At 41.9% G+C, this 23,267-nt stretch overlaps 1 protein-coding gene across 1 annotated transcript in view; it reads right to left on the reverse strand.

Annotated features, from left to right (window-relative positions):
• The window catches only part of drd2 (dopamine receptor D2), a 35,406-nt gene extending 12,625 nt beyond the window's left edge, over positions 1–22,781 (reverse strand). The window contains exons 1-3 of the mRNA XM_033049662.1: positions 22,482–22,781; positions 3,960–4,069; positions 729–865 (exon numbers count right to left, since the gene is read on the reverse strand). Coding sequence (XP_032905553.1) covers positions 729–865; positions 3,960–4,069; positions 22,482–22,760 — 526 coding nt within the window. The 5' untranslated portion in view covers positions 22,761–22,781. The remainder of the gene's footprint in view (positions 1–728; positions 866–3,959; positions 4,070–22,481) is intronic.
• Positions 22,782–23,267: the final 486 nt, after the last annotated feature.

The raw sequence follows: 23,267 nt of genomic DNA on the forward strand, positions 1-23,267 counted from the left end.
TTACCTCACACTTCTCTGTATTAAATTTCATCAACCATTCCTCTACCCACCTGGCCAATCGATCCAGATCCTGCTGCAATCATTCACAACCATCTTCACTATCTGCAAAACCACTAACTTTTGTATCATCAGCAAACTTGCTAATCTTGCCCTGTATATTCTCATCCAAATCATTGATGTGGATGACAAACAGTAACAGGCCCAGCACCGAACTCCGAGACACACCACTAGTCACCGGCCTCCAGTCCGAGAAGCAACCTTCCACCATCACCTTCTGCTTCCTTCCATGGAGCCAATTTGCTGTCCATTCAGCTATCTCTCCTTGGATCCCATGCGATCTAACCTTCCAGAGCAGCTTACCATGAAGAACCTTGTCAAATGCCTTACTGAAAGATATGGATACCTTTAAGATATGGATACCATTCAAAGGTTAAGCCTAAATGCTCCTCATTACTAGCCTTTGGCATTGCAGTGGTGGGCAAGAGAAAAAAATATTTAGTTGCTAGCAATTTTTTTATTGTTTCTTAACGATGAACATTTACTTGTTCCAATCATAGGATAGAATGATATCTCAAATAAGAAAATAAGAACACTAATGAACAAAAAGCCCCACCTGGTCTTCTCTAGGGCACTTGGGTCACATCAAATGTCATAATGAGACTGCACATTTACATATAGGTTGCTAACATCACCCTATGGCAGGAAGAAATAAAGCTCATTATAGCTACCTGACTCATTCAGTCCAAATAGTAATGGGCAGGATATGGCAAAGGACAAGCCCCAGACGACGGAGATCATGATGGTGACTCTGCGCTTGGAGCTGTACCGGGTATTGTAGAGCATTGGCATGGCAACGGCAGTGTACCTGCAACATGAGACAGTAAAAGACAACTTCATGCCCAGCTCGCTTCTTTATGCTCACTCCGCTACATTTTGCTTCGTATTTTTTTAATCTCAAACACATTTTATACATTTGATTGTGTAACATTTAGATTTTCTAGTGCTGTCTAATTTTGCAGCAATCATTGAAGGCAAATATTAAAAAAGCATAAACATTTGACAAGTTGGAAATCTAAAATAAAAACAGAAACTGATAAAGGTAGTCGGCCAAAACTGGACAGTTCTGATAAAGGGACACTGATCTGAAATATTACTTCATTTCCTTCTCCACAGTTGCTGCCCCACCCGCTGAGAATATCAACAGTTTTCTGCTTTTTATATCAATTGTAAGTAATTCTCATTCAACCATTAGAACAGGTCTACCAGCTATTTTGAAACTGGCCATATTTTTACAGAACAAAGAGATCATGTGATCAAGGAACTGCAGATGCAAGTTTATACCATAGATGGACACAAAGTGCTGGAGTAACTCAGCAGGTCAGCCAGCATCTTCTTTAGGTTCAAGGTTCTTTAGTAACTTGTCAGTTTCTTTGTTGAACTAAATTAACAAGTAACTAAGTAACTCAGCAGGTCAGCCAGCATCTCTAGAGGACATGGCTTGGTGACGTTTCGAGTCGGAATCTTGAGTCTAAATAAGGGTCCCGACCTGAAACGTCATCTATCTTTTTCTTCAGAGATGCTGCCTGACCTGCTGAGTTACTCCAGCATTCTGTGTGTATCTGCTGAAGATCATGGCTGATCTGTTTTTTAAAGGCCATCTAGTTTGGTTTTGAAACCTCGAGTATGGTGACAGCTTTGACAGTTTATGCTCAGTTCCAAGCACAATCTTTCTGTGGAAAAGTGCTCCAGATTTGTGAAGAAGTGCTACCTGTTAAGGAATTTGGATAAACTGTGATTGATTAATTAGGGAGGACTATTTAGTTTAGTTTAGTTTAGTTTAGTTTAGTTTAGTTTAGTTTAGTTTAGTTTAGTTTAGTTTAGTTTAGTTTAGATATAGCATGGAAACAGGCCGTTGGGCCCACCAAGTCCACGCAACCCATTCACACTAGTTCTATCCTACACACTAGGGACAGTTTACAGAAGCTAATTAACCTACAAACTTGGGAAGATGTGGGAGGAAACCAGAGCGCCCAAAGAAAACCAAAACGGTCATAGGGAGAACGTATAAACTCTATATAGACAGCATCTGTAGTCAGGATGGAACGTGGGTCTCTGGTGTTGTGAGAGAGCAACTCTACCGCTGCGCCACCGTGCCGCCCTTTTGTATTTGTATTTTATTACCTGGGATGAATTGGTTATAACACCATAACATAATTGTGAACTGGACAACCACTTAGGTTGACAAGCAGTAAAAAAGCAGTCTTGGAAAAAAATATCCTGGGGGGGGTAAAAAATTGTTTCCATGTAACCTACTGACAGTAATCATACATCATTGCATCTTGAGAACATAATCACTACATGTGGCCTTTAACAAGCACCTATTGAGAAACATCTATTGACATTTGTGCAATTTCACGCAGCCTTTAATTTTTATTGCATTTATAGCTTTTAGCTTTTAAACATGGTTATTAAAAGGACCTTTACTTTTGATAATCCTGCAGGAAACAAAATTCTCTTATTGCGAGGGAAACTCTCGTAGAAATGTGGCAACGTTTTATTGAATGACCTGCAACTGGCGCCAGCTTCAATGTTTGATCTCTTAGATGAAATCAGACATACAGCACTGAAACTGACCCTTCGGCCCACTGAGTCCACGACAACCATCGATTACCCGTTCACACTATTTCTATGTTATCCCACTTTCCCTTCTACTCCCCAAACATTAGGGACAATTTAATGAGGCCAATTAAACTTTACATCTTTGGGATGTGGAAGGAAAATGAAGCACCCAGAGGAAGCCCAAATGGTTACGGGGAGATCGTGCAAACTCCATACAGACAGCACCGGTAGTCAGGATCGCTAGCACTGCATTCCCCTCTCTCACTATGAGATTAAAACATTTTTCTAACTTTACCTTACCACTAATTTAAATTATCACTAACACCCCAATTTGATCTATGGAATGACGATCATTTTCCATCATCTATCAGTGATCAGCCATGATTGCATTGAATGGCGGTGCAGGCTTGAAGAGCCGAATGGCCTACTCCTGCACCTATTGTATATTGATCTGTGTTGCCACGTTCTGATGGAGCCAATTTTACCTATTGATACTTGACACATTAAAGAGTGACTGATGATTTCATAGAATGAGATTGTCTGAGTCTCACAAACCATCTGTTGGAGTCACTGATTCATGTTCTAGATTGCCGAGCACTCTCATATTAGATATAAACACAGATAGTATTTATTTATCTAATGCAAATGGTCTCCATGTTCAGCCTGTGATCATCTTCCCAACTGCCCCAGTTTCTGTGACATTTGATGTCAAGCATGGTTTGAAATGTACAGCTGGTGCTAGTTTATGTTGTGGTCCACTGGGCATTCACTCAACTCCAGTCCATCCAAGGGCAAGTGATAAATGGAATTAACATAATGCTCAAACAACACCTCCATGTTATTTTAAACAGATAAGATGAGAAAAGATGAGGCTCATAAAATTCAACATCCATTTAGTTTGACCATTTAAAACGCTTGGAAATTATATAAAGATATCTAGTACAATTAAGAATGAGACTGCTGTCAAATCTAATAGTTTAACTCGGGATACGACTTGATACCTCATTCTCTCGGTGAAATCAGTTTTCAATTCCACTCCAATACATTCACCATTAATTCCCTTTAAAAGTGAAACACCAAGTCACATCATTGACCAACCGCTATCTGTGGTTAATGAATATCAAAAACTCAAGGCCAATAGGGATAGTCCTATCATTGATACCCAAACCCTGAGAATTGGTTCAAAAACCCATGATCCCAGGCACCAGAATTCTATCACACAGTTACATTTGCAACTGGATATCTTTACCACTAGATGGTCCTGATACGTTGCTGGAAACTTCAAGCTGCTGATTAGTATACCTACAACTGTAGAGATATATAGTAAATACACAAATTACCTGTCAATGCTGATGGCACAAAGGTTAAGGATACTGGCCGTACACATCATGACATCAAGCGTCACAAATATGTTGCAGTGGATCCTGCTGAATCTCCATTCTCCCACCACCTTGGCAAAGAAAGATCTCCATGTGAATGGAACAGTCACAATTCAATGACAAGTTCAACATAACTTCATTAAATAGCCACCCAACACCTTGAAACACTTCACAAGATAAAATGCAGTTTCTGTTGACATATTAATAAATACAGTAACGAATTTCAAAAACCCCAGGAGGCAGGTATTGGTCTCACCGATGTGTTGGCAAAATAAAAGGAGAGAAATGTCTCTAGAACAACGCAGTGAGTGGAGGATAGTTACAGATACATGATGTGAATGAAATCAATCTCGCCATTAACAATGGGATGATTTGCAGACTTGTTTGACAGGGAAATCAAGCAAGCAAGTTCAGCCTGGCTGGCAATGACAATAACATGAAACATTGCCTTTCAAATGGCACCATGGGATTGTTCAACTTCTTGGACTAGAAGGTATAGATCTTGAGTTTATGCCGTATGACAAAAGACTTCTGAAATGATGTAGAAAGCTCTCCATAAAAAGACTTTCATTTGCATGATAGCTGTGATGACAATGTCTTCGAGTGGTTCACGGCCAATGAAATGCTTTTTAGCCCAGACGTGGTTGTGATATCACATTTGCAGAAACCAATTTGAAAGCAGTTACGTCTCATAAATTCAGCAACCGTATACGTTGGTTCAGAGGGAAACATTGATCAATGCAATAAAAATTACTTTTATTAAAAATGGTGTTATAGAATCATTTATATCCAGTGCATATTGAGATTAATGCCTTATCCAAAAGTTTAGTTTAGTTTGTCATGTGTACTGAGGTACAGTGAAAAGCTTTTTTTGTTGCGTGCCATCCAGTACGACGTTCGCACTTCTGACAGTATAGCCCCCCCCCCCCCCCCCCCCCCCCCCCCCCCCCACCCCCTCCCCACAGGAGCGCGATGGAGAACCACCATAGATTTTGTGTTTGAGGCTCTGGGCTGAGTTATTGACTGGCAACCTTGTGCACAAGGAGTGTGAGTGCTGCCACTAATCCACATCTGACTGCCTGAATTACAAACTATGGAATTGGATAGACACATCTTTGAGGTCAACATGCTGACAGAGCAAACCCTATTGGTGTGATGTAGTTAAGCAAAGATGTCAATAAGCTGAGAGTAGAAACATTGTACAAGACTCAATCATCCTTTACTCAGCTAAAACATTTTAGTGACAAGGACTGGGTGACAAATTATCTTTAAACATTGTCTAGTCAGCTGTGAGACTTAATGGTTGCCAAGAGACCTGGCATAAAGCCTGATGTATTAACCATTCCTTCATGTTTTATGTCGTTTGGGTTTGTGGCCTTTAAGTGGTGAAAACACTGATAAACATGGGTTGCAGAATAATCACCACAAACGGTCAGGTTCACTTTGAGCAATGGTTACACAGACAATCGTCAGCTGCCTATTAGACACTCCTCCAGATCTAGTTTTTAATTTTACTCCCTTTTCAATGACACTTGTTGACCAAATTGATCCAAGATAGATTCATTTAAATGGGTGGTTTCATCCAGTCTTATTAAGAGCAAACGCTATTGGTGTGATGTAGTTAAGCAAATATGTCAATAAGCTGAGAGAAGAAACATTGTACAAGACTCAATCATCTGAGAGAGATTTAGCTCTTGGGGTTAAAGGAATCAAGGGATTATGGGGAAAAGCAGGAATGGGGTACTGACTTTAGATTATCAGTCATGATCATATTGAATGGCAGTGCTGGCTCAAAGGATCGAATGACCGACTCTTGCACCTATTCTTCTATGTTTCTAAGAAAGTAACATGGAATTTGAATTACATTTACAACATCACACTCCCATTTGCAGGTCTCACTAATTTCTCCTGTTGTCCTCCCTGCTTGAGTTTCCTCCGGGTGCTCCAGTTTCCTTCCACATCCCAGACATGTGAATTAGAAGGTTATTTGCCCATGGTAATAGACTTTGTATGGGAGTGGTAAAATCAGGAGGCAGTTTATGGGAATGTGATAAAAAATAAACTGGAATTAGTGCAGGGTTAGCGTGAATAATCGACTTGGAGCTCTTCTACCATCGCCTCCGCCTCACAGCGTACTTCCATGGGAAGGAGTCCTCGCCCCCCACTGATGACCCCTTTTCCCGTCTCCAACACACCCCCTCCTCGTGGAACCCCCCTCGTGGCCAATTTCCGGCTTTAGAACTCTTCATCAATAACTGCCGTCGCGACATCAACCGCCTCAACTTTTCCACTCCCCTGTCTCACTCCAATCTCTCCCCCCATGAACATTCTGCCATCGACTCACTCCGCAACAACCCAGATTGGGTTATCAAACCCGCCGACAAGGGAGGTGCCGTGGTAGTCTGGCGCGCCGATCTCTACAAAGCTGAGGCCACGCGCCAACTCTCGGACACCTCCTCCTACTTACCCCTGGACCATGACCCCACTGACGAGCACCAGGCCACCATCTCTAGCACCATCACCGACTTCATCAACTCCAATGCCCTACCCGACCGAGCCTCCAACCTCATCGTTCCCCAGCCCCGCACGGCCCAATTTTACCTTCTCCCTAAAATCCACAAACCTGACTGTCCCGGAAGACCCATTGTCTCTGCCTGTTCGTGCCCCACCGAACTCATTTCCAAATACCTTGACTCCATCCTATCCCCCTTGGTCAAATCCCTTTCCACCTATGTTCAAGACACCTCAGACACTCTCCGCCGCCTCCACGCATTCCACTCTCTAGGCCCTCACCCCCTCATCTTCACCATGGACGTCCAGTCACTCTACACCTCCATCCCCCACCAGGATGGTCTCAAAGCCCTCCGGTTCTTCCTCGACCAGAGAAGCAACCTATACCCAGCCACTGACACTCTCCTCCGTCTAGCGGAGCTGGTCCTTACCCTCAATAACTTCATGTTCGACTCCTCCCATTTCCTCCAAATACAAGGCGTAGCTATGGGCACACGCATGGGCCCCAGCTATGCCTGCCTCTTTGTCGGTTACGTCGAGCAATCCTTGTTCAATACGTACTAGGGCCCCATCCCCGACCTCTACCTCCGCTACATCGACGACTGCTTTGGTGCCACCTCCTGCACCCGCACACAACTGACTACCTTCATCCACTTCACCACTAACTTCCATCCGGCACTCAAATACACCTGGACCATTTCCGACACTTCCCTACCATTCCTTGACCTCACTCTCCGTCGCAGGCGATAGACTTCTGACCGACATCCACTATGAACCCATTGACTCCCATGGCTATCTGGACTACACTTCTTCCCACCCTGCTTCCTGTAAGGACTCCATCCCCTACTCCCAATTCCTCCGTCTACGCCGCATCTGCTCCACGGATGAGGCGTTCCACACCAGGACATCTGAAATGTCCTCATTATTCAGGGAACGGGGTTTCCCCTCCTCCACCATAGATGAGGCTCGCACCAGGGTCTCTTCCATACCCCGCAACACTGCTCTCTCTCCCCATCCCCCCACTAGCAACAAGGGCAGAGTCCCCCTAGTCCTCTCCTTTCACCCCACCAGCCGTCACATACAAAAAGTAATCCTCCGTCAGTTTCGCCACCTCCAACGTGACCCCACCACTCGCCACATCTTCCCATCTCCCCCCATATCTGCCTTCCGCAAAGACCGCTCCCTCCATAACTCCCTTGTCAATTCTTCCCTTCCCTCTCGTACCACCCCCTCCCCGGGCACTTTCCCTTGCAACCGCAAGAGATGCAACACTTGTCCCTTTACCTCCCCCCTCGACTCTGTTCAAGGACCCAAGCAGTCATTCCAGGTGCGACAGAGGTTTACCTGCATCTCCTCCAACCACATCTATTGCATCCGCTGCTCTAGATGTCAGCAGATCTATATCGGTGAGACCAAGCGGAGGTTGGGCGATCGTTTCGCCGAACACCTCCGCTCGGTCCGCAATAACCAAGCTGACCTCCCGGTGGCTCAGCACTTCAACTCCCCCTCCCACTCCGTCTCCGACCTCTCTGTCCTGGGTCTCCTCCATGGCCACAGCGAGCAGCACCGGAAATTGGAGGAACAGCACCTCATATTCCGCTTGGGGAGTCTGCATCCTGGGGGCATGAACATTGAATTCTCCCAATTTTGTTAGTCCTTGCTATCTCCTCCCCTTCCTCAGTCCCCCTGCTGTCTCCTCCCATCCCCCAGCCTTCGGGCTCCTCCTCATTTTTCCTTTCTTGTCCCCGCCCCCCCCACCCCCGATCAGTCTGAAGAAGGGTTTCGGCCCGAAACGTTGCCCATTTCCTTCGCTCCATAGATGCTGCTGCACCCGCTGAGTTTCTCCAGCTTTTTTGTGTACCTTAGCGTGAATAATAGTTTGATGATTGGAGTGAACCTGGTTGGCCGCAAGGATTGTGGCCTTGCTTATGACTTTGATTTTGTTATTATTTTAAAAGTTATTAATTTGAATTTGTTTCTGATAATATGAAAATATTTTCTCCTTTGCAAGATACAACGATTATAATATTCTGAAAGATGTCAGCATATACAAGTATATATGGTGAATAGATCTTGTAGCAGCAGCCAAATAGCCACTACACGTTATGCCCTGCTGCACAACCACTGAAGTACTTAAAAGAGGTCTATTGCAATTCAATGGAAACCACTAAAGTGAATTATAAAAGTGAGTTAAAATGTGCTTTATTTGCAACACCACATTGATCAATGAGTTGCCGGTGTCCTCTGATGATTGTAGTTTACTTAGAAAACTGCCATTTTAATAAAGGCCAAGTAGAATCATCAGAAGATTATTTTAGGTGGAGGATAATTACACAAATGGTAGGTGCACGAAATCAGTCGATCATTTCGAGCATTGCTATCACTGAGTTTCACAGGCCATGCAATTTGAGTTTAATTTAGAGATACAGCTTGGAAATGGGCCCCATCAGTTCATCGAGTCCACGTTGACCACAATCATCAGTACATTTGTGTTTATCCTACGCACTAGAGACTATTACCAGGAGCAGGAACATTAGCAGTAATAACATACAGTTAATCTGGCAGAATTACTAATTTGTGTCTGTAAATAGTGTTGTCACACATGATCTTGTTAAAATACTTTTCAAATTAAGTGTTAGTCATGGTAACACCTTTGTGTAGCTGGTAACACCTTTGTTATAATTTAGAGAGTTCAAGTCCTACCCTAGAATTATGAGCATAAATCTCAGTTGTTATTCCAGTGCAGTACAAGGTGAGTGTTGCACAAAGTGGAGATGTTGTCTTTTGGATGACATGTTAAATTGCAGCCCTATTCTCCCCGTCAGGAAAAGATAGCATGGAATTTTAGGAATTTTAGCAGAGGAGGCAACCTCAATGTCCTGACTGATAGTTATCCCCTCAATCAGTGTCACACAAAACACAACTATCTGGTCATTTTCATTCTGCTGTTTAATATAGTTTGAACATAAACTCACCCTCACACTACTGATAAGAGAAACTACTTTTCAAATATACTTCATTGGCTGTAAAGTACTATTGCATGATGCAAGACCATGACAAGGCCATTGAAACATATCTCTTCACAGAGATGACTAGTCCCAACTACACTTTTCCATTCAAGGCACCTGTAACAAATTCTGACAACTTCCAATGAAATTTTATAAATATCCCTTCCTTCTTTATCGCAAAAAAATAATTAACCCAATAATATAGTCAAAATCTGAAATAGATTTAGTAGATCAAGTCTGATACTTTTACCTATCTGATCTCCATTAGAAATGCCCAATCTAATGAATATCTGAAAGTGCAGGGAATTACATAAATTGTCTATCGTCTATTGTCAAATGTGGTCCAAGGCCGCACAGTTGGACAGAAACATTCAAGAGGATGAGTCGCTTAAAAATAGACTGAATGCTGAGCCGAAGGTAGAAACAAAATGCTGGAGTAACTCAGCGTGACAGGTTGCATCTCTGGAGAGAAGGAATGGGTGAGGTTTAGGGTCGAGACCCTTCTTCAGACTCGGAACAGTAATGTAGCACCCTCTGGTGTCAGGCAAGGAGATAGCCTTGTGCCAGAACTCTACAACACCTTGTGTAGGAAAGAACTGCAGATGCTGGCTTAAATTGAAGATAGACACAAAATGCTGGAGTAACTCAGTGGGACAGGCAGCATCTCTGGAGAGAAGGAACGGGTGAGGTTTCGGGTCGAGACTTCTTCAGACTGAAGGAATGGGTGATGTGTAGGGTCGAGGGCCCTTCTTCAGACTGAGTGCTGGTTTATTTCTGATCTTGATCAATGGTTCTTTTTCAAAGTTTGAAGGCAGCTGAGAATTTACAATCAAGTTTACTTTAGTTTGGCTCTTGACTTTTGACATATTTTCATCTCTGGTTTATCAGTAGGCTTGTGTATTATTAACCTTATTTTGTCTAATTTCCTCTCTTTGGATACAGTTCATGCAATTGGGCATAAAACATCAGTAATTTACAACACTTGCCCGATGGACTCTAAGGCAATAGCATGGAGTTTTAAAGTGAAGATGAATGTTTGAATGTTGCTCTCCGGCATGTGCAATGCCTCTGACTGAAGGAAGTGTATATCACCCCAACTCCACTCACCACATGTTTTCACCACTGAGATCAACATCCTGCAGGTAAAGTTAAACACCATTTAATTTCCCATCCATGTTATTTGCTGCCTGGGAATCCCAGGGAGTTTCTCACACATGCAGAACCTCCAAAGGAACTGGTGTAACTGGTCAACAGTCACTTTAGTGCTTGTGAGATGTTGTGGGCTCAAAGGTCCACGGACCACTATGCGACTTGAGATATTTTGAAGCTCCGATAAGGTGTGGTACAAATAGCAATGATCTGTTCTCTCTTATTGCTGCTCCCATGGTGTCAATGCTGAAACCTCATGATGCCCGTTCTGGTGTAAACTTGAGATGGGTCTGGCTCCAGGGTTGGAACAGATCCAGTGAACCTTAGGATCTTAGCATCATGCCACTCGTCAGGTGGGTTCCCTTTCAATAACAACACAGATTGAGAAGACACAATAAATAAAGAATGTGTTATATTTCCTTTCAATACGTGTTAAAGATGATATAGTTTTAACAAATACAGCGTGGAAACAGGAAACAGGAAACAGGAAACAGGCCCTTGGGACCACCGAGTCCGCGCAGCCCACGATTACCCAAACACACCCATAGTTCTATCCTACACACTAGTGACAATTTACAGAAGCCAATCTGCACGTCTTTGGAATGTGGAGGAAAACCGGTGCACCCGGAGAAAACCCATGTGGTCACAGGTAGAATGTACAAACTCCTTACAGACAGCATCCGTAGTCAGGATCGAACCCGGCTCTCTGGCGTTGTGAGGCAATAACTCTCTGGCTGCACCGCTGTGTTGCCTATGTTCGCAGTACAATATTCGCACCATTGCACCCATTTATACAACTTAATTAATTATTTCAGTGTGACTACCTTTCACATATTTTAAATATATAAATATTCCTTACTTTGAGTACAATTAAGTCAGAAGATAAAGTGAAATAGTTATTTGCATAAATGATTATGCATGAAAGAATTTCATTTTTGATTAAGCACCTGATGTCATATTATTTGAATTTAAGTGAACAATTTTCACAGCACTTTTGACAGGTAGAATGGAGAAAGCGTACCTGTGCTGTTTTAATGTGTATCATCATCATTTATAACATTACCAGCCCCCAAAAGCAATTTTAATTCTGTCTAATTGAATATTTTAAATGATTGTAGTGAATGATTTTCAGGTCATGATAGATCCTCATAGCAAATAGCAAATGGTTCCATATGTTTGTTGCACACTTTCACTCACAAATCAGAGCTGCTTTTACATGATGTACATCTGACATTTGGAACTCTGTGTCAATCATTATATTTACATGCTGACAATTGAGAGGTGACCAAACATGTACAATTCAATACAAGCACTTGTTCAAGAATTGCCCCTCGTTTTCCAGAGTTGAGTCCTGTGGTCCACTCCCATTTCAATAGCCGATGGCTTGATCAGCAGATTGGTGACAACCCAATCCTGGCCTCACCCAGTCAGACATATTCCCTCTGTCACACTAATTCCTGCCCCACCTTTCCTGCAACTTAAAAATAACTCTATTCCAGTTCTGCTGCAGGGTCTTTGGCCTGAATATTACTTACATTTCTCTTGCCAACTGAGTGTTTTATTTTAGATTTTTCTCATCTAAAGTTTTCATAGTTTTGCTCTTTATTCCCTTTCTACCTCAGGGTTTCCTTTAAACATATCTCTGCTATTTATTTCAGCCAAACTGTGAATTTCAACTTCTCTAAAGTATTTGATAGCATCCTTCCTGCATCCACCCTGTCATTCAGTCTGGTAATTTTAGATTCTTCCACTCGATCGCCCCATGGCATTCCCTGCCCTCAACAAAAGAGCTTCGATACCATAGTCACACTTCTTTGATCATTAGAAACCCTGTCATTACACTTTTGTACTTTCCCCAGAGTCTCGGCATCCTTACATTGTGGAGCCTTTAACATGCAGACTCTGCCCAATTAATGTTCAAAAATAAAATACTGCAGATGCTAGAAACTTGAGTAAAACATAAAGTTAAATCTGAAGAAGGGTCCCAGCCTGAAATGCTCCTGGGATGCTGCTTACCTGCTGAGTTACTCCAGAGTTCTGAGTCTTTCTTTAGTAAATCAACATCTGCAGTTCATTGTTTCTTGAAGTAAAACATTGAATCTTGAATTCACTTGTATTTTATATTTCCAGTTTATTTGTTTACTTTTTTCTGGTAATTTCAGATTTTGTTCCTCTCCTTACACCTTACATTGATCACTGGACCCCCCTCTTTCAGCTGGTTCTACCACTGACTACCACGCAATCACTCCTGCCTTCCAACTTTGTCTTTTCTTTCCTGTCTCTTGGCTGCTCTCCAGTATAAAGCATTCATTTATCTTCAACTTTTCCCACTTCTGATGAATGGTCTTTTCCCAGAAACATTAATTCTGTTTCTTTTTCCACGGTGCTGTCTGACCCACTGAATATTTCCAATGGTTTACTTTCCACTCTCTGCTTTACATTCTGTACTTTCATTCTCCTTTCACCCCAGCCACTCCCTCTTCTCCCCTATCCCATCAGGCAAAATGTACAGAAGTTTGAAAATGCATAGCTCCAGATTTGGGAATAGTTTCTTCTCAGCTGTTATCAGTGCAGTCCTGACCTCCATCTATCTCATTGGAGACCTATGATTGGACTTTGTCAGACTTCAATGTTATATCTTGCACTGAATGTTGTACTCTTTATCTGAGCACCATGGATGGCTTGATTGTATTCATGTGGAATCTTCTCTCACTCGATAGCTTGCAAACAAATGCTTTTCACCGTACCTCAGTACACGTGACAATAATAAACTAAAGTAAAACAAACTAAGCTAAGAAGGGTCTCGACCCAAAACATCACCCATTCCTTTTCTCCATAGATGCTGCCTCACCCGCTGTTACTCCAGCGTTTTGTGTCTACCTTCGATTTTATCCAGCATCTGCAGTTCTTTCTCACATAAACTTGCATGACCTTCTACATTGTTATTCTTAACACTGTCATTTCCTGATCTTTCTTCAATGTCTTTTCTCCACATATAGAAATCCAATGGGATTATTTGATTCACCATGGAACTTTCAACCTTTGCCTTCAATACCACAGTCATGGACTTGATAAGGTGTGAACATGCCCAGTTTGCCCATAGCTGCGGTATTGTAATTATCACATTGCAGTAAGGATGCAATAGCATAAGAGAGAAAGCAGGGAAGATTTGGGGATCGGTGATATTGATTGTAGAATTTTATCCATGATAAAAAGACTGGGCGGAAAGGGATTGTTTTCTCTGGAGCAAAGAGATGCATAAAATCACAATGGATTAGCCCGTGTGGAAGGATTGTCTTTAGTCGCATTATGGACTCCGATTGTTGCATTGTTGTGGTTACCTCGTATCAAGGTTATTAATTTATTGTACTTTTGATTATTATACATTATCTGTGTGTGTGATGTTTGGTGGACTGTGTGGGGTGGGAGGACCCATTGCTCCTCCTGTGCAGCAGGTGGTGCTGCACAGGACAAAGGGAGATGTTTTGTATATAGTTCTCTCCTGTCTGTCTGTGTGTGTGCGCAGCTATTTTGAGTTGTCTTGCTGCCAGCATTGGGTAAAGCATTAAAGACTTCTGTTGTAAATTAAAGACTCTCAAGTTTTGTGCAGACCTAGAAAACGAACACGAAAGTGGTGTCAGGAGTGGGATACTTCAGATTGCGTCCAAAGACCCAGATAAGAGCCTATTTTTTTATTTTTTAATAACAGAACTCAAACTAACATGTCCCAGCAATTCGATCGTTTCGATCCTGAGCGAGAAAGGTGGTCATCGTATCTGAGTTTTATTTTGAAAGTATGGCAATTACGACTGACCAGAGGAAGATGACTCTCTTGTGTTCATCAATGTCTCCAGAAACTTTTGCACTGCTTCAAAATTTACTTACAGAAGAAGTAACTGAAGCCTCATATTCTGAAATCACAACAGCTTTACAGCTGCATTTCGAAGAAAGTCGAAATTTCCTCGCAACTCGCCTTGAGTTCTACAGGACGGTGCAACAGGAAGGGCAATCGATTATCGAATTTCTTGCTGAACTTCGCACCAAGGCAAAGGCATGTGATTTTAAAACTCAATGCTGCGGAAAGTGCCAAGACAATGCGTTGTGGGAGAGACTGGTTATGGGCTGCAGGTACGCATTCATCCAGCAAGCGATTCTCAAGGAATCGGACGCCTCATTGAAGAATGTGCTGCAGTGTGCTAAGATGGCCGAGCTGCTGAGTAAAGAACTGCACAAAATGGCCGGCGGAACAACGTCGAAGCTCCATCAGGAGGTGCATGCAGTTCGTCAGAATCGTCCGCAACGCCAGAAACCAGTTGATCGACCCAGAGCAAATCCGGAGAAGGTGGGACAGTTTCAGAAGAGCTGTTCCCCTGTGGGGGGAGGATAAAACCCTGCTACCGATGCGGCTCGACTGCTCATCATCACCGTGAGTTGCCCGTATATCGTTTGTTATGCCTGTAACCGAAAAGGTCATCTCCAGGCAGTAGGAACCATAGGAATGCTGAGAAAGGGCAAGAAAACGCAAAACACAGTCGACCAAATCGCAGAGACAATTTCTATTGAAGTGCTCGGTGTGTCTACCATCACCGACAAGCCGAGGATTCTGCTGCGGGTCTCGAACGTCGATCTACAGTTCCAGGTGGACACTGGTTCGGCTGTGTCGATAGTGGGTCAGGACTTCTGGGAGAGGATCGGATCGCCGAAACTGAAACTGGCCAGCATCCGCCTTTTCGGATACGGACGACAGCCCATTCCCACTAAATGCAAATGCACTGTCGCCGTTTCCTGTAATGGTATGACACAGATGTTGCCGCTGACCGTCGTTGGTAAAGATGGTACATCCCTGTGCGCCATCGACTGGATCCATACTTTCAACATTGACATGAACGCCTTGATCTACGATGGATCAACTATGGCATTGTCATCTACCATGGATTGCAACATGGTCAGCAAGTGCGAGAATAACCTGCGAAAACAGGACGTCGAATGACATTGGTCCAAAGAGTGTGACCATGCATTCACCAGGTTGAAGGAGATGCTCGCCCAGAAGACGTGTTTGGTCCACTCTGACCCATCGAAGCCAATCTCGCTGGCCGCCGATGCATCGCCGTATGGTCTTGGAGCTGTAATCTCACAAACGGCGCTGAACGGCAACGAAGAAGCAATCGCGTTTGCATCCAAAACGCTGACGACCACCGAGAAAAACTACAGCCAAGTGGAGAAAGAACAGCATACAGATAAAGCAAATACTGATATCTCTTCAAAAGTGAACACTGAAGAAAACTGTTGATTCTGAGAATTTAGCAAGAGTTGTGAAACGCAAAAAAGGCTGGCAAAAAAGAGTGAAGCGATGTCCAGCTAAATGGAGACGTTCAAACTGGAAAGGGGAAATGTGATGTTTGCTGGACTGTGTGAGGTGGGAGGACCCATTGCTCCTCCCGTGCAGCAGGTGGCGCTGCACAGGACAAAGGGAGATGTTTTGTATATACTTTATCGCGTGTGTGTGTGTGTGTTTGTTTGTTTGTTTGTTTGTCTGTTTGTTTGTTGGTCGTTGGGTTGAGTAAAGCATTAAAGACCTCTGTTGTGAATTAAAGACCCCCATTTTGTATGGAGACAAAGTGTTGTGACCTACATGGTTCCCTGGCTAGTACAAAATGTCAAGTTGTTCAAGTGTACCACTTGTGACTACAGTCCAGTGGCTGGGATGTCGACTTACACTGGAGAACTTTATTTGGCCAGTTTGGGGACAACGGAGTGAATAGCTCTGTGCCGAACAGTTGCAGGATTCTGAAAGGGTTATGAAAGATCATTAAGCATCAATGCTGCCTGTTTTTTAAAGGGACATTAACATTTGAATCCAATCATCTTGGAGAGAATTAAAAGTGTCTATTTTTTGTTCTTTTAATGTAATATTGCTTCAGATTGGACAGTATTTAGATTTCCGTTTCTTTATTATCAATCCTTAGAAGTGAAGAAAGGTGTGTTTTACCAATTGCTTTAAGTTTTTCAGTACTCAAAGGGTTAATGTTTTCACAGAGACACTATCTGAAATACACTGTCCCGATGTCACACACAATGGAAATAACCTTACAAATAAAATTACTAAACAAAATATCATTGATAACAAGGAATCATTTTATGCTCTACCTATTAATCAAGGGATGAATTTTATTTCAGGAAGTATTTGCAGTGAGAAGATGGAACACGATGATTTGTTAAAACGCAAGGTAACCTTGTCTGAAACTCCTTTTTAGCGAAACACAGTTGAGACCATGTGGTTGTTAGGTTGTCAGATGTAAATCTGCCGATTTCCCCCAAAGAGAACACGGAAAGATCCACCACAGGAAACAGTAAGCTGATGACCCACACCGTGTGGGAACAGCATGATTCAAGTGTAAATTGTAAACCTTTTCCTTTTATCATTTGTTTTCTCCCCATCTCAGATCTGAGTAATAATGCAGAGTGCAGTTATAGGAACAATCTTTCTTCTCTTGCTGTGAGGAACAGCCACCCAGTATTTTAGTCTCAGATTTATCAGTTAAGTAGCATCGGGTCTGGTTTTCTTGAAGATCCTGTCTCACTTCTGAAGCACGTTATATAGATTACAGAACAAACAAGGAAATACATAAATAGACTAGCTGAAGTCAATTGAAATGGAGAGAAGCCGCATTTTCAAATGCTAGATTTAATATAAACCTGGTAAAGCTGCTCCGTGTGAATTGGATGGGTTGATGGCAAATATTCATGTTGTGAATGCAAACACGTCAGCTCCTCTTAAAGTGACACCATCGTTCTGAGACGCTGGTGGGAGTCAAGAACAGGAACATTTAATCCAATGACAGCCTTGCGTAGAGTTGGGGGTGATGAGAAGATGGGTAAGTGGAAGCTTCCTGGTCCTTAGATCCTGGACTCAGCCAAAGTTCACCTGTGGTAGATGGGGAGATGTTTGCTTGCACTTCCATGACCTTGGTGACACTCAGGTTATTTTGGAAGGGAAGAAATTGAACACTGGGAGTGGTTCTGCTTGGAATGGGTGACTCAGGACACAGAACCACAAGGAAATGCATCTTGCTTTAAAAGCTTTTATGTTTATACATTTTCTGGGATCTGGGCTTTATTAGTATGGTCCATTAATGATTATCCTTCCAGGCTCAATGGTGATTTTAGATAATGATCTTGCTATTTTCATGATATCTCCGGATCCAACTGCTGTTTCCACACTTGGCTCACTGCAGTCGGGAGACAAAAGGAGGCATAGGGAATTGCCACATGGTCATCCAGATAGGGTTGGCTGGAACTAGTCCAGTCAAACCCCAATCACGTTACCAGCTCCAATGACCTCTCGTAACCCCTTGCTTAGCTACAGCATGACCTTCCCCAAACCTTCCGAACTGGAAGAAACAAGATGTACTGTATTTATGAACAAATGACTACATGATATAACACAAGATAAGTGAATGGCCAAGATGGTTAAATAATGTGAACATGTAGCACCTGGCTGAATAATGGCACTAACAACAAATTAAATATTCTATTTAACCTGACTTGTTCATTGATTCAGACTTATCATAGATATAAGGAAGCCTATAAAAAAACAGTGGGAGAGTCTAAGACCAGAAGGCACAGACTCAGAATGAAAGGATGTACCTTTACGATGGAGTTGAGGAGGAATCTCTTTAGCCGGAGGGTGGGGAATCTGTGGAATTATTGGCACAGATCAGTGGAGGCCAAGTCATTGGGTATTTTTAAAGTGGAGATTAATAAATGCTTGATTAATGAGAGAGTCAAAGGGTATGGAGAGAAGGCAGGAGAATGTTGGAAAAGTCGATCAGCCATGATCAAATGGTGGAGAAGACCCAATAGACTGAAGAGTCTAATTCTGCACCTATGAGAAAGGTTATTACTATCGTATAGGGAGTATTCTGTGCTTGAATGACATGAACTTTGGTTCTTTTCATGCATTAGCTTCAAAACATTGTTTCAGAGATTATCATTCCTTCTACAAACTCTGGATGGACTCCAAGTGAGAACTCTGGCTGTTCAGCTGAGCGCGCAAACATCCCTAATGCCCACAGGACCAGTTTACTCTCCCAGCTCTGCCTGCCCTCGTCTCTCTCTCTCTGAAGAAGGATCTCGACCCGAAACGTCACCCATTGCAGAGATGCTGCCTGTCCCGCTGAGTTACTCCAGCTTTTTGTGTATGTGTGTGTCTCTCACTCTCTCTCTGGGGTTGCAGACTTTAACATGTTATTTTCTATTTCTCATTGAAAAACTGCCCCGTGAGACATGAGCCGGAAGTTTATAAACTCAGGAGGGTGAGCACTGGCCGTATCTGCCAGCATATAACGTACAGGGTCAGTAAGATCGATAAATTAGATTAACTGATGTGAAATGGCTGTTTGCTTTAAGACAGGACAGTAAATCATGGAACTTAGTCATCAAGCTAATGGCTTGATTCAGTTTATGGCAGGCATTAGTATTTTCTTTCTAGTTCCTTGGATATGTCTGCCATCATAATAAATCCAGCTTTCTTTCATTTTGACAATGTAGTCATCTCTCAGAGTCATGCATTAATCTTATATAGAATGCAAATGGAAATCCCACCATGAGAACGTTAGGAGAAGAATAAAGGGAAAGGATAGATGAAACATCTTGGATAAATCTTCATCCCCCATTCTCTATTCACCCACAAGCAATGATTTCTTAATCCTCCTATGTTATTTAATTTGAGATTTATTTAGCTTTGAAATATCACATCGTTTTTCCTCAAATCCTTCCCTGGTCTTAACCCTTCCTGCTCCAGTCACTGTCTGTGGCTCAGTAGAATATTGAGATCCACCAATCCTGCCCTCGTTTGCACCCCTGTCTTTCATTTACGAGTTTTAAACGTTTGGTTCCAAGCTCTGGTATTTCTTTATTTATTTAAGATATTCCTTAAACCCACCTCTCTTAACAAGTTTCTGGCCAGCTGCTCTAATAGCTCCTCGAGAGACTCAGTCAAGTTATGTTCAGTAATGTTCTTATGAAATGCTTGGAATCTTTCACCATCTAAAAGATAGTGTACAAATATTGTTGTTAAAAGTATGTGGTCGTTGCATTATAATAACTATTTGTAAAGGATTTCCTTCTAATCTCCTTAAAGTGCCACCACCAGTGGAACAATGTTATTACCAATTAACACAGAATCATGGTGATAATAATACAAAGGGAGAGAGAGATTGGCCGTGCCTGCTTCTGCTAACTCACAGAACGTTCTTTGCTCCCTGATCCCATTGTGGTTTTCTTTGCTGTAACTTATACCTCAATTTCAAGCAACTGTTTATAATAGAGAATCCCCTTCTACCTCCATTTTAGATGGAGCAGCCCAGATCCCAACTTCCCTCTCAATATTACCGCTAGCTTGTAAATTGTAAATTATGAAAACATTTCAATAGTAGCATGTTGTCCCTCACTGGCTTTGAACAACACCGTAAATCAGAATGCAATGTCGTTCTCAGGATCAAACTAAATATCTTTGTATGTTGAAGACTTATTCTCTTGTTCAAACTGTGATCACTAAGTTAAATATGCTTTCTTTCAAGCTGTGTATGTTTCAAATGTTACCTGTCAGATTCTATCTTATGTACTAAATTGGAAAAGCAGGAGTTACCATTGCATTGCAGTCAGGTTTGGACATTACTGTGAAGAAGTGAGGCACTGAACTAAATTTGTAATAAACCTATTTCACACATATTGCTCTTAACTGCTTGCTAGATGGACAGCTTTCAAAAGTACATCAGCACATGAGCAGTCCTGTGGTTGTGGAATCTATAGTAATGCAAATTTCACTTTCTAGCTGTCTGCTGCCACAGTTGAATTGAGCATTAGCATCTAAGGAAAGTTGGTATTTTTTCATCTCTTGTTTTTGATTAGATTTTTGAAGCTACTTTACCATCACTGGATAGGCCATTCAGCCCATTTAGTTTGTACATGACTATGCACTCCTTCCATCCCTCCTCATCTCACCCTATCAATGCAACCCTTAAAGTTCCTTGTTCATCTTTGAAAATATATTTAGAATCTTTTTATTCAAACTGAATACCTGAAGTTTATATGGAAGATAAGGGAATCCAGATTCCACAAAGATAACACATACATAGGGCAAAATAATACATATTTTGAAGTTAAGAGAAGTTTTATTTTACATTTCTATGAGCTGGCTAAGGAATGACTGAAAGGATCATGAAATGAGGATTAAGTAAGAAGTCAAAGCAAATGGTGATATGGTCAATGGTCTGAAGAAGGATCTCGACCTGAAACATCACCCATTCCTTCTCTCCAGAGATGCTGCCTGTCTAGCTCAGTTACTCCAGCATTTTGTGTCTATCAAATGGTGATATACATGGATAGGAAAGGTTTTCAGGGCTACAATGAAAGTGCAGCATAGATGTGTTTGGGTTCACTAACCAATAGATATGGTAGAGGTATAATGGCCCAAGTGGCCTCATCCTGAGATGCAGTATTTTATATAAACGGGATAACCCATGTTCATTTGGAAAATTAGTAAACCTATTATTGCCTGAGGAAATCAAGTAATGTTCCATTTATTTCAAAGCTTGGTCTTTCAAAGCTAAAAGATGTTGGTAACTTTGTCTAGAATTCACTGTCTCTAATGCCCAGGCACCACTGATATAAATATCTTCATACTGGGGGACAAGCAGGAGAGAAGACTCTCGTAAATAAGCATCAAAATATTACATGTAATTTGAGGTTATAGTTATGTGGATACATTTACATCATATTATAAAGAATATGAGAGGACAACCAGTTTGAAAGCTGGTAAATTTAAACAGTGAGGAATATCTGGTGGTGTTGTACAATATTCAGTCTCTTTCCTCAATGGGATTGTTAAGAATGGTTCTAATGTAACTTTTCTTAAGAATGCCTCCTTCTCATGGTAACTGCTGTGAACTTTAGTTTTCAGTTTAGTTTACATTAGTTTAGAGATACAGCGTGAAAACAAGTCCACACTGGCCAACAACCAACCACACACTAGTTCTATTCTACATACCAGGGATAATTTACACAAGCCAATTAACCTGCAAACCCACATGTCTTTGGATTGTGGGAGGAAACCTGAGTATCCGGGGAAAACCAATGCAGTCACAGGGAGAATGTACAAACTCGATACAGAAGGCACCTGTAGTCAGGATTGAACATGGGTCTCAAGCACTGTAAGGCAGCAAGTTTGTGCTACTGTGCTACTGTGAGGGAATAACTTGTATTACTGGCCCAAAAAGGAAAAATCAGTAGTGATGTGTTATTGGCGTAGAGGTTTCTGTCTGTACAGTTTTCAGATGGGTCCCTCAACATTCTGTGAGGAAGTCTCCACATCTGATTCTATCATTACATATACCATGTAGCTCAATGCCAAAACAACCATCGTAATGTTTTAATCCATGGCGGTGAACAGGAACATCAGTGCTTTCTTTGTAGACTGTTTCTCAGTGATGTCTCCTGCAGATTAGTGTCCTAAAAGCTGTTTAAGGGCCTGATCATCTGATTTAATTAAATACATTTTATTTGCTAAACTTTAGTAAAAACTATCGATAAAAATTAAAAACAATATTGAATATCCAGTTTTGAACATTTTAGAGGTGCTGGAACACCACTGTCATGCGACACTACTAGCGTACACAGGGTTGATAATGGATGGTACCTACCATTCTTACGACCCAACGAATCTACCCGCTCATTGGAACTTTGTCAAAATGTCGTGCCTCCTGCACGTCCTGTATTAAAAGGACTCAGTTTAGATAAACAGTGTACATCTTACCTCCAGATAAACTACCCATGGCATCACCAAGGTGGCCACAAGAAGGTCTGCCACTGCTAAGCTGACAATGAGATAGTTGGTAGTAGTCTGCAGGGCTTTCTCTCTCGACACAGCAATGCAGACCAGCACATTGCCGAATACAATCATGAAGATGAGAAGAGTCAGGAGCATGGCATAATAGTTGTACTGGTACTTCTTCTCTGTCTTTGTGCCATTGATTGTTTCTGTCCAGTTTCCATCATAAGTCTCATTAAACACAGCCACATCAAAGGGATCCATAGGTGACGAGTAGATCCACCCTGTGGCCTGTAATGGACAATGGAGAATCAGTACAGCATGGACAATGAAAACAAGGCAATCAGTTAACAGTGAAGCAAAGTCACAAAGAGAAAACCATCATTGTTACATTGCTCTTTGAGAAAAATTGGACCATTTTTGGAATACAGTGTGAGATGTGCCTCATCATCAACTGAAAAATGATTTGTTTGCACAATACAAAAATTGATTTTGTTTGCGTTCTCTGTTCCTTCAATAGAATGAGAATGATGAATCCACAATGGAGCTCATATTGGCACCTGTGGTGAATAACAATTGCATAGTCTCTGATTTGTTGCTAAAATCAGCGTGTCGATATAGACATGAGATATTAATACTATTGACCACATCTACAATCTACAATCATAGCATCCTTGAAATAGTGGACAACCACATTTCTGGAGTAATGTGGAAATCAAAGAAAATAACATTAGTAATCAGAATCAGGAATCTGAATCACACTTTATTCGC

Source organism: Amblyraja radiata, chromosome 33 (genome assembly GCF_010909765.2).
Source record: "Amblyraja radiata isolate CabotCenter1 chromosome 33, sAmbRad1.1.pri, whole genome shotgun sequence".
Lineage (NCBI taxonomy): Eukaryota > Metazoa > Chordata > Chondrichthyes > Rajiformes > Rajidae > Amblyraja > Amblyraja radiata.